The 12404-nt window shown below is 47.0% G+C and overlaps 2 protein-coding genes across 2 annotated transcripts in view; both read right to left on the minus strand.

The window, feature by feature from the left end:
- The window catches only part of MMS22L (MMS22 like, DNA repair protein), a 151275-nt gene that overhangs the window by 108667 nt on the left and 30204 nt on the right, over positions 1-12404 (minus strand). Inside the window, 1 exon segment of the mRNA XM_073336800.2 lies at positions 10833-11012. Coding sequence (XP_073192901.2) covers positions 10833-11012 — 180 coding nt within the window.
- Positions 5074-7126, minus strand: LOC140908195 (zinc finger and SCAN domain-containing protein 32-like). Its single transcript, XM_073335154.2, has 2 exons — positions 6217-7126; positions 5074-5628 (listed from the first exon to the last, which is right to left on the minus strand). The coding sequence occupies exons 1-2, from the start codon at positions 6797-6799 to the stop codon at positions 5477-5479; spliced, it is 735 nt and encodes a 244-aa protein (XP_073191255.2). The 5' UTR covers positions 6800-7126; the 3' UTR covers positions 5074-5476.

The raw sequence follows: 12404 nt of genomic DNA on the forward strand, positions 1-12404 counted from the left end.
AAGAGGCAGTTTTGACAAACTTCCCATTTTGAAACCTTTTTAAAAACCATTTCAAACTGTCTAAATGTCCTGTTTTGACATTTTCAAAATGAAAAAGTTCTCGTTTTCAATTCCAAAAGACTTTGGGTTGAAATTTAATTTATAGTAAAAAAAAAAAAAATTAAAAGACAAAATATAAACAAAATGTTTAAAAATTATTGGAATGAAATGTTTCAATCAACCTGATCCAAATTATTTTTCAGACTTTCAGTTTGCAAAAATTTGAGATTTTGATTTTTTGTCCCAATTTGGGGTAGGAAATTTTTTTGAAAACTCAAAAAATATTTTGTGGGACAAGAAAAATGTTTCCTGGCCAGCTCTACTGGACACTACCAAAATACAAATAATAAAAAAATAACAAAAAGGCTCCACAGGAGAAGTAGGATTTAAAGGACAATTTTGAAGTAGACAAAGGGTACGGGTGCTTGGGAAAGTGGAGGTTGTTCCAAGTGGAGGTTGCCAAATACAAAAAGGTGCAAAGCCAAGATTAGGATCAGTCAACAGGTGCAGTTAGAACAAAGGAGAGATGGGAAGGGGTGATACAACCAGTGGTGAGCTGGAGCCGGTTCGCACCGGTTCGCTAGAACTGGTTGTTAAGTTTAGAAGCCCTTTTAGAACCGGTTGTTCCACGAGGGACAACCGGTTCTAAAAGGGCTTCTAAATTTAACTGGCCAAAAGTGGTGCCTTAGGCGCCGACTCCATGGGTGCTTCATGCAGAGCACCCACCAGCAGCTCCCTGCCTCACCCCCAGCTCACCTCCACTCCGCCTCCTCCCCTGAACGCGCCGCCCCGCCCTGCTTCTCCTCCCCCCCCCAGACTTCCCGCGAATCAGCTGTTCGCGCAGGAAGCCGGGGCAGGCTGAGAAGCAGGCCGCAGCTTCCCGCTCAGGCCCAGGGAGACTGAGGTGAGCTTCGAGAGGGGGGAAGAGGGGAGGGCGTGTGTGTGAGGAGGGCCGCCCAAGCCGCAGCAGGTAACCGGAGTGGGGGACGCGCAAGGGAACGACTCCTTCCCCCAGCTCAATTCTGCCACCATCGGCCTGAGTGTGAAGCTGCCACCTGCTTCTCAGTCCTCCCAGGCTTCCTGCAGAACAGCTGCTTTCGCGGGAAGCCGGTGTGTGTGTGTGTGGGGGGGGGGGGGGTGGCAGAGAAGCAGAGCGGGGCGGTGTGTTCAGCGGAGGAGGTGGAGCGGAGGTGAGGTGAGCTGGGGCCGGGCGAGGGATGGGGAGCTACCAGGGGGGTGCTCTGCACCCACCAAATTTTCCCCGTGGGCGCTCCAGCCCCGGAGCACCCAGGGAGTTGGCACCTAAGGCGCCACTTTTGATGTGATCAGTGGGGGAGCGGCTGCTCCCCCTGCTTCCCCCCAGCTACGCTCCCCCGCCCCTAGGAGCCAGAGGGACCTCCCGGATGCTTCCTGGGAGCTGCCCCAGGTAAGCAACACTGGGACTCCCCACCTCGCCCCCTGGCAGGTCCCTCTGGCTTTTAGGTGTGGGGTGGGCACCCACTACGGTGGCCCACGAGACCCTCCTGCCCTGTTCTGGGGGCAGTCAGGGGACAGGGGAGGGGAGTGGATGAGGCAGGGGTCCTGATGGGGGGGGAGGGGGCTCAAGGAACGCAGGGGGGTTGGATGGGGCAGGAGTCCCAGGGGGCAGGGGTGGGCAACGATCCCCTCGTGGGGTGAGGAAGGAACCCGCTGTTAAGATTTTGGCAGCTCATCACTGGATACGACCAAAGTACTCTAATGTTGAAGACATTTTGGCAGACAAGGAAAAGTAGGGACATTTTCTTGGGCTTCTTCCAGCCTTGTTATTAATAAGTGTCACAGTCAAAGTGAGATGAACTAAGATCATCTTTCTCTCTCTATATCTTTCCCAGTTTGTAAACCCAAAGCAGATACTCCTCGCCTTTGGCCAAAGATTAGACACAGCTCCCTTTAGGGTCTGGAAACAATCACCATCGTTTCAGGATCTGGTCTGAGGGAGAGAGCACAGGGGTTATTCAACAGTAAATCAAGGCGATTCAACTCATGGAGCAAAGGTTTGAGTTCAGGATGTGAGCACTGGATTTTTGCATAGTGGTATAGGAAGACCTCAATGCATCAGTCCTTGACAGCAGACTGAGTATTTTAGAATCTTCTAGCAGTATTATTATTTTGTCTGAACCTTTGATTACATTAATGATGATTTAATAAGTAAGTTTTATATTAATCTCAGGCATTACATATAAGACCCGGGCACACAGAATATACTACACCCACAAAAACTAGCATAAAGGAATATTAAGGTTGCAAAGTCTAGCACTCAAAAGTTAGGAAGTGTGAGAATTAAGGTTGCTTGTGGAAGCTTAACTTGACCCCCTTGTGCATCTGCATCATGATAATCTTTAATTACATAAATTACATGATCAACGTGAAGAATGTGGGAGATGCCAGATTCAAAAAAAACAAACAAACAAAAACAAAAACATTGTGAGTAACTCTATTTGAATACTAATCAGTTGTCTGCTACACAGGTACAAAGAGTTAATTCAGTCCGGGGGGGCGGGAGGGATTACTCCTCTGCAGGAAGGCGGAGAATTGCTAATGATTAATGGAGAATAAGTGAATCGACTGCCGGAAGTCCACCTTTGACTTTTCGACTTTTTTCTTCCGTGGACCTAGCGCTGTCTGCATGGGGATTTAGGCTGGCTTAACAACTCCACTCAGGAGTGTGGGTGCTTACAACACACCTGACTAAGGGTATGTCTACACTACGAAATTAGGTCGAATTTATAGAAGTCGGTTTTTTTGAAATCGGTTTTATATATTCGAGTGTGTGTGTCCCCACAGAAAATGCTCTAAGTGCATTAAGTGCATTAACTCGGCGGAGCGCTTCCACAGTACCGAGGCAAGCGTCGACTTCTGGAGCGTTGCACTGTGGGTAGCTATCCCACAGTTCCCGCAGTCTCCGCTGCCCATTGGAATTCTGGGTTGATATCCCAATGCCTGATGGGGCTAAAACATTGTCGCGGGTGGTTCTGGGTACATATCGTCAGGACCCCGTTCCCACACTCCCTCCCCCCGTGAAAGCAAGGGCAGACAATCATTTCGCGCCTTTTTTGTCTGCTGCCAGCCAAAGATGTAAAGGATCGATGGAGTGGGTCAGAACAAGAAATAGACCAGATTTGTTTTGGACTCATTTTCCTCCTCCCCTGTCTAGATCACACTGCAGTCAGTCACAGAGAAGGCGCAGCGAGGTTAATCTAGCCATGTATCAATCAGAGGCTAGGCTAACCTCCTTGTTCCAATAACAACGATAACTTTGGTGCACCATTTCTTATTGGAACCCTCCGTGCAGTCCTGCCTGAAATACTCCTTGATGTACAGGCACACCCTTTGTTGATTTTAGCTCCCTGAAGCCAACCCTGTAAGCCGTGTCGTCAGTCGCCCCTCCCTCCGTCAGAGCAACGGCAGACAATCGTTCCGCGCCTTTTTTCTGTGCGGACGCCATACCAAGGCAAGCATGGAAGCCGCTGAGCTCATTTTGGCAATTAGGAGCACATCAACCACCACACGCATTATCCAGCAGTCTATGCAGCACCAGAACATGGCAACGCGATACCGGGCGAGGAGGCGACGTCAGCGCGGTCCCGTGAGTGATCAGGACATGGACACCGATTTCTCTGAAAGCATGGGCCCTGACAATGCATGCATCATGGTGCTAATGGGGCAGGTTCATGCTGTGGAACGCCGATTCTGGGCTCGGGAAACAAGCACAGACTGGTGGGACCGCATAGTGTTGCAGGTCTGGGAGGATTCCCAGTGGCTGCGAAACTTTCGCATGCGTAAGGGCACTTTCATGGAACTTTGTGACTTGCTTTCCCCTGCCCTGAAGCGCATGAATACCAGGATGAGAGCAGCCCTCACAGTTGAGAAGCGAGTGGTGATAGCCCTGTGGAAGCTTGCAACGCCAGACAGCTACCGGTCAGTTGGGAATCAATTTGGAGTGGGCAAATCTACTGTGGGGGCTGCTGTGATGCAAGTAGCTCACGCAATCAAAGATCTGCTGATATCAAGGGTAGTGACCCTGGGAAATGTGCAGGTCATAGTGGATGGCTTTGCTGCAATGGGATTCCCTAACTGTGGTGGGGCCATAGACGGAACCCATATCCCTATCTTGGCACCAGAGCACCAAGCCGGCGAGTACATAAACCGCAAGGGGTACTTTTCGATAGTGCTGCAAGCTCTGGTGGATCACAAGGGACGTTTCACCAACATCAACGTGGGATGGCCGGGAAAGGTGCATGACGCTCGCATCTTCAGGAACTCTGGTCTGTTTCAAAAGCTGCAGGAAGGGACTTTATTCCCAGACCAGAAAATAACTGTTGGGGATGTTGAAATGCCTATATGTATCCTTGGGGACCCAGCCTACCCCTTAATGCCATGGCTCATGAAGCCGTACACAGGCAGCCTGGACAGTGGTCAGGAGCTGTTCAACTACAGGCTGAGCAAGTGCAGAATGGTGGTAGAATGTGCATTTGGACGTTTAAAGGCGCGCTGGCGCAGTTTACTGACTGGCTTAGACCTCAGCGAAACCAATATTCCCACTGTTATTACTGCTTGCTGTGTGCTCCACAATATCTGTGAGAGTAAGGGGGAGACGTTTATGGCGGGGTGGGAGATTGAGGCAAATCGCCTGGCTGCTGGTTATGCGCAGCCAGACACCAGGGCGGTTAGAAGAGCTCAGGAGGGCGCGGTACGCATCAGAGAAGCTTTGAAAACCAGTTTCATGACTGGCCAGGCTACAGTGTGAAAGTTCTGTTTGTTTCTCCTTGATGAAACCCCCCGCCCCTTGGTTCACTCTACTTCCCTGTAAGCTAACCACCCTCCCCTCCTCCCTTTAATCACCGCTTGCAGAGGCAATAAAGTCATTGCTGCTTCACAGTCATGCATTCGTTATTCATTCATCACACAAATAGGGAGATGACTACCAAGGTATCCCAGGAGGGGTGGTGGAGGAGGGAAGGAAAATGCCACACAGCACTTTAAGCACAGCACTTTAAAAGTTTACAACTTTAAAATTTATTGAATGACAGCCTTCTTTTTTTTGGGCAATCCTCTGTTGTGGAGTGGCTGGTTGGCCGGAGGCCCCCACACCGCGTTCTTGGGCGTCTGGGTGTGGAGGCTATGGAACTTGGGGAGGAGGGCGGTTGGTTACAGAGGGGCAGCAGTGGCAGTCTGTGCTCCAGCTGCCTTTGCTGCAGCTCAACCATACACTGGAGCATTCTGGTTTGGTCCTGCAGCAGCCTCAGCATTGAATCCTGCCTCCTCTCATCACGCTGCCGCCACATTTGAGCTTCAGCCCTGTCTTCAGCCCGCCACTTACTCTCTTCAGCCCGCCACTTACTCTCTTCAGCCCGCCACCTCACCTCCCGGTCATTTTGTGCTTTCCTGCACTCTGACATTATTTGCCTCCACGCATTCGTCTGTGCTCTGTCAGTGTGGGAGGACAGCATGAGCTCGGAGAACATTTCATCGCGAGTGCGTTTTTTTTCTTTCTAAGCTTCACTAGCCTCTGGGAAGGAGAAGATCCTGTGATCATTGAAACACATGCAGCTGGTGGAGGAAAAAAAAAGGGACAGCGGTATTTAAAAAGACACATTTTATAAAACAGTCGCTACACTCTTTCAGGGTAAACCTTGCTGTTAACATTACATACATAGCACATGTGCTTTCGTTACAAGGTCGCATTTTGCCTCCTCCCACCGCGTGACTACCCCCTCAACCTTCCGCCCTCCCTGTGGCTAACAGCGGGGAACATTTCTGTTCAGCCACAGGCAAACAGCCCAGCAGGAATGGGCTATACTGAGTGTCCCTGAAGAAAAGCACCCTATTTCAACCAGGTGACCATGAATTATATCTCACTCTCCTGAGGATAACACAGAGAGATAAAGAATGGATTTTGGTTGAATGCCAGCAAACATACACTGCAATGCTTTGTTCTACAGTGATTCCCGAGTATGTGTTACTGGCCTGGAGTGATAAAGTGTCCTACCATGAAGGACGAAATAAGGCTGCCCTCCCCAGAAACCTTTTGCAAAGGCTTTAGGACTACATCTAGGAGAACCGCAAATGCCAGGGCAAAGTAATCCTTTCACATGCTTGCTTTTAAACCATGTATAGCATTTTAAAAGGTACACTCACCAGAGGTCCCTTCTCCGCCTGCTGGGTCCAGGAGGCAGCCTTGGGTGGGTTCGGGGGGTACTGGCTCCAGGTCTAGGGTGAGAAACAGTTCCTGGCTGTCGGGAAAACCGGTTTCTCCGCTTGCTTGCTGTGAGCTATCTACAACCTCCCCCTCCTCCTCATCTTCTTCGTCCCCAAAACCTGCTTCCGTATTGCCTCCATCTCCATTGAAGGAGTCAAACAACACGGCTGGGGTAGTGGTGGCTGAACCCCCTAAAATGGCATGCAGCTCATCATAGAAGCGGCATGTTTGGGGCTCTGACCCAGAGCGGCTGTTCGCCTCTCTGGTTTTCTGGTAGGCTTGCCTCAGCTCCTTCAGTTTCACGCGGCACTGCTTCGGGTCCCTGTTATGGCCTCTGTCCTTCATGCCCTGGGAGATTTTCACAAAGGTTTTGGCATTTCGAAAACTGGAACGGAGTTCTGATAGCACGGATTCCTCTCCCCAAACAGCGATCAGATCCCGTACCTCCCGTTCGGTCCATGCTGGAGCTCTTTTGCGATTCTGGGACTCCATCATGGTCACCTGTGCTGATGAGCTCTGCATGGTCACCTGCAGCTTGCCACGCTGGCCAAACAGGAAATGAGATTCAAAAGTTCGCGGTTCTTTTCCTGTCTACCTGGCCAGTGCATCTGAGTTGAGAGTGCTGTCCAGAGCGGTCAGAATGGAGCACTCTGGGATAGCTCCCGGAGGCCAATACCATCGAATTGTGTCCACAGTACCCCAAATTCGAGCTGGGAACGTCGATTTAAGCGCTAATCCACTTGTCAGGGGTGGAGTAAGGAAATCGATTTTAAGAGCCCTTTAAGTCGAAATAAAGGGCTTCACTGTGTGGACGGGTGCAGGTTTAAATCGATTTAACGTTGCTAAATTCGACCTAAAGTCCTAGTGTAGACCAGGGCTAAGAGAGTTAAACCAACATAATTTTTTTTAGTGTAGACCAGGCCTATAGGCTGGTCTATACTGGGAAATTACATCACCATAGCTACATCACTCAGGGGTGTGAAAAATTCACACTCCTCAGCAGCATTGTAAAGTCCACCTAAGTCACAGGGTAAACAGTGCTAGGCCAATGGAAGAATTCATCTGTCAACCTAGCTACTGCCTCTTGGCAAGATGGATTACCTGTGTCAGTGGGAGAACCCCTCCCGTTCACGTAGACAATGCTACAGCAGCACAGCTGTCCCGCTATAGTGTTTTAAGTGTAGACAAGCCCTTAGCACGAGGTGAATTGATTCCACCCTGAGAGGTAAAGGCATGAGTCTGACATTTAAAAGGTGTGCACAAGGAAAGATTGAGTGACAAGTCAAAGCAACAGTTCACCTTGGAACCATAACAATCGCATACAGTAGAACCTCAGAGTTACAGAAACCTCGGGAATGGAGGTTGTCCATGACTCTGAAATGTTTGTAACAAAGCACAGTTCAGGCTCCAGATCCAGCAGCTGACACTCCAGGCCAGGCTTCAGCAGCAGTTGAACTGCCTACTGAGCCCTGGCATGACTTTGCAAGCTTGTCCCCCTCGCGGCAAGGGGGTGCGCGTGTAGGTGTATGAAAACAGTGTGTCCCCGTCCTGGGCGGAGGGGGGGGGGGAAATAAGTGCATCCCCCTCCTGGCAGGGGGTGGGGGTGAAAGTGCTGCTCCTGATCTGTTGGCTGGCTCTGGCTGCCTTGGGCTGGCGGTCCCAGCATCTTGCTATAAGTGGCTGCGCTGCACATGGGGTAGGGAGGTGGAGCCAGGCAACCTGCCCAGATGTGCCTACTTTTAAGATGCAATACAGGCACATTACAATATTTGCTTCCCCCCCCCCCCCCCCCCCCGTCGGTCTTTGCTGCTATCTGATTGGTTACTTCTGGTTTCACTTGGTGTCCGGTTGACTGGTCAGTCTGTAACTCTGGTGTTCATATCTTTGAGGTTCTACTATACTATATTTTCCACAGGACCCCGCCTCATTCAGTGTAAAGAATGGATGGTGCTCTCTTAATGAGCTGCTATTCATTATTTTATTATCTCCTATCTGTTCCACGTGTGGTCCCATGCCTTATTTACTGCAGTATTCAAACCCAGCTCTGAAAACAGACATTAATTATCTCATGGGCTTTTCTGTGCCACTTAGCACTGTGCCATCTGAGTGCTTCACAAACAAATTCAATTATTTTCACAACACCTTAGTGAAATTTGGGGAAGGGGGATATCCCCATTTTACAAGATGGGGAATTGAGGCACAGTGAGATTAAGGTCCAAAGGTCTAAAGTATCTAATTTGAGACACCCAGGACCTGATTTTTCAGAGTACTTAACATTATATACTACTCAAATACAGCCAAAGCCCAGCTCCCATTGGCTTCAGCTGCAGATGTGAGTGCTCAGGACTTTTCTGTAAATCAGACCCCCTGGTCTCAATTGGGCACTCAGAAAGTAAGGAATACACAATTAGCAGCCACTTGTGAAAAGTATAAGTGACTTGTTTAAGAGATAGCATCCAATTCTCTAGAGCAGCATTCAACTGCCCTAACCAGGAAAACATTCTTTCTCTTCATGAAATACACTGCCTCATTCACTGTGCACCTTCCGACTTCTACAACAAATGAAGCTGGGATCCTAAAGACAACCACCTCTTTCAGCCTTAAGCCTGGCATTTCATAGCATTTGTTTGCTTGGTTTTGCAACTTCAATGTTCCTTTAACATAAATTTGTGTTTATGTAATTTCCTAGGTTTTAAAAAAAGCGATCTGAAAAAAATAGAAATTCCATCATGTGGCATCATATTGACACCCACATGGTTCACCAGCAGCGCTGGAACCTTTAGAACTACTGCACAGACCTCTGCCATTTGAGGTAACTAATAGCAGTAGTAGGTTTTTATCTTCTATGTGGACCAACATTAGACAGGCCTCTTTGTCCCAGTCTCCTTGCCCAGCCAATCCCATTCTTCCCCTGGCTCCTTGTCCCAGTCTCCCCCAATTACCAGTCCTAATTTCCCTCTCTTCCCCACCCCCTGCCTGCCAGCTTCCACTTCTAATCTCTCCCTCCAAATTCCTTATCCCAATCCATTCCCCCCCCCCCCCCCACACACACACACTATGGCCCAAACCCCTTTGCATTGGAGCCAGACAGCTTCCTCCCCCGTGCTGTCTGAACTTCAGCAGAGGGGTCACTGAGAGCACAGGAATGAAAGGCTCCCTGCTTTCAGTTCCACCCCTGCCCAGGGCAGCTGGGAGCAACCATTACAAGGAAAGCCCAATTCCACCTTTATAGCCTTGCTCAGTTGCTCTGTGGGCATGCATAGTCTGATCAGCACCAGGATCATGACCAGTGGGCACAGATTCTTCAGCAATTTTAGCTACTATAGTCTTAAAAGACTCCACTGAGCCAGCCAAATGCAGGTGGATTTTACAGGGACAGCAAAAGGAATGCTCCTAACACAAACTGCCAAATTTCAAGCCCCTGCTCCAAAGCACCAGGACACTAGAGTTCTCCAAAGAAAAAGCTGCCAATTGTTTTTTATTAGTGCGAAACAATGTATTTTTTCCTAGCCTCATGCTCAGAAACAGCTTAACGGTTTTAGTGAAATTTTTCAAAAAACAAAAACAAAAAAACTACGAAACTCATCCTGCGGCAGACATCTGGCATGGGAAATCTCAGCCCAAATGGATAAAGTTTGGCAAAAAGTCATACATAATTGAAAACAGGATCTTCTAATGGGAAGTGTCAAGCAACCTTAATAATATGCAGTTTATTTAACAGTACACAGCAACACTACATAACAGTTTATAACAGGAAATTAAGAAAAATATGAATGCAATTTAAACTGCAAGGGAAATTACTTAGGCAGAATGTAATTAGCCAGACTGGAATTCAGTGAGAGCACCAACATTAACACCCTTACCTCTTATGACAAGTGGCATTAATGACTGAGTGCAGTCAATGCTTCAGCTTTACACCTCATTTAAAGAATAGAAAACCTACATGAAGCTAGCATCCAATGCAGATAATCATTCTAACATGTTCAGTTACTGAAGCAGTGAACTCAATGAAGCAGTTATGCTGAAGGCGGACAGTCTTAAAACATATGCTACAGCAATAAGTACAGGTTTCAGAGTAACAGCCGTGTTAGTCTGTATTCGCAAAAAGAAAAGGAGTACTTGTGGCACCTTAGAGACTAACCAATTTATTTGAGCATAAGCTTTCATGAGCTACAGCTCACAATATGCATCCAATGAAGTGAGCTGTAGCTCACGAAAGCTTATGCTCAATTAAATTGGTTAGTCTCTAAGGTGCCACAAGTACTCCTTTTCTTTTAGCAATAAGTACATGGACTGCTAACTAGCAGGACTTTCTAGTCCCCTTACTTGGTTTACTGACTGAATCCATGTTTTTTAGATCCATATGCTCAGGGCTCATGGAATAGATTGCAAGCAGTACGCCTTAAAATCATGAACCTTTAAAGGAACTTCGTAACATGAAAAATTAGCGTAACAACACTGATCCATTTTCCAATTTCCATTTTCCACCACCAAATACCTGCATGAGATTACAGGTGTAAATAAAATGTTAAAATATTAGAAAATACAAACCTACCTTTTCCTCTACATTTCCGTTACGGTCAAACTGGTAAAGTGATGCCAGATGAGTAATAATCCACCAGCTAAAACTTAATGGATCTTTGCACTGCACTAGCTCAAAAACAGACATCCCTTCTGCAGTACTGGGTCTTTCAAAGACTTTCTTCAGAAGTTTATTCACCCAGCTCCAAAAAGACTGCAGAGAACAGAGAAAGCCCACCAGGGCTGCGTTAAATGACTTTGTACAATAGATTAAATGATAATCTAAGTCTATGTTAAAGAGATTTCCCTCAATACTATCCTGTTTACTCATTAAGATTGTCCTTTTGGTATTAAAGGAAAAAACAAGCTGACAGTCATTAAAAAAATACTGAATAACAAAAGTTAAGTGGCACCCAGGAAAACCTAGAGCCATTTTAGGATTTTATTCTTCAGAAGGCAAATGGAAAACAAGAGCAGTGAAAGGATGACCATTAGTCATCATGGGAGAACATGCTCCTAGAATTTTTACAGGCTAGCTCAAAAGCACATAGAGCCAGGGTCTAGAAGGTGGTGCATTCTACCATCCTCAAAAGAATGAGGAAAACAGAATCATCTTGCACTGGTGTGGACTGTAGTTGACCTGTCTAACAAAAGAAAAACTGAACTATTTAAACCCTGAAAGTGAAAAACAGTTTATGAAAATATTCTTTAAAAACAAGTCTCAGAATACATAAAATATATCAAATGGAACAGGAACTTTAGACACAACCAAGTTCTCAAAATGGATAACAGTTTGCCTGCACTTCATATAGCAGATAAATAATTATATGAAATAATATTAGCTAGGGAAAGATCTAGTAAGAGAGAACAAGGCCTACACATTTATTTATTTTAATTAAAGGAGCTAGCTTGACATTTTTATATTTATTATGATCTTGTGTTAAAGGCACTGGATGGGGAGTCAGGAGATCTTTTTAAAGTCTGGAGCTCTGCCACAGCCCAGCACAATGGGAAGGAAGGACTGTCCACTGGTTAGCACATTAGCCTGAGAAGTGAAACAATTCCTTGTTCCATCACAGACCTCCTTTGTGACCTGGGGCAAGTCACTTAATCATAGACTTATAGAACTGTACGGCTGGCGGGGACCTCAAGAAGTCATCAAGACCAGCCCAATGAGCTGAGGCCATAGCAAGTAAACTTAGACCATCCCTGACAGGTGTTTGTCTAATCCATTCTTAAAACCTCTAGTGATGGCGATTCAACAACTTTCCTTGGAAGCCTGTTCCAGAGCTTTACTGCCCTTATAGTTAGAAACTTTAGAGTTAGAAACTTTTCCTATTTTCTGACCTAAATCTCCCTTGCTGCAGATTAAGCCCATTACTTCTTGTTCTACCTTTAGTGGACATGGAGAATAATTGATCATTGTCCTCTTTATTATTTGAAGACTTATCAGGTCCTCCCTCAGTCTTCTTTTCTCAAAACTAAATGTGCCCAGGTTTTTTTTAACCTTTCCTCATAGGTCAGGTTTTCTAAACCTTTTATCATTTTCATTGCTCTCCTCTGGACACTCTCCAATTTGTATACATCTTTTCTAAAGTGGGGCACT

This window comes from Lepidochelys kempii, chromosome 3 (genome assembly GCF_965140285.1).
Source record: "Lepidochelys kempii isolate rLepKem1 chromosome 3, rLepKem1.hap1, whole genome shotgun sequence".
Taxonomy (NCBI): Eukaryota; Metazoa; Chordata; order Testudines; family Cheloniidae; genus Lepidochelys; species Lepidochelys kempii.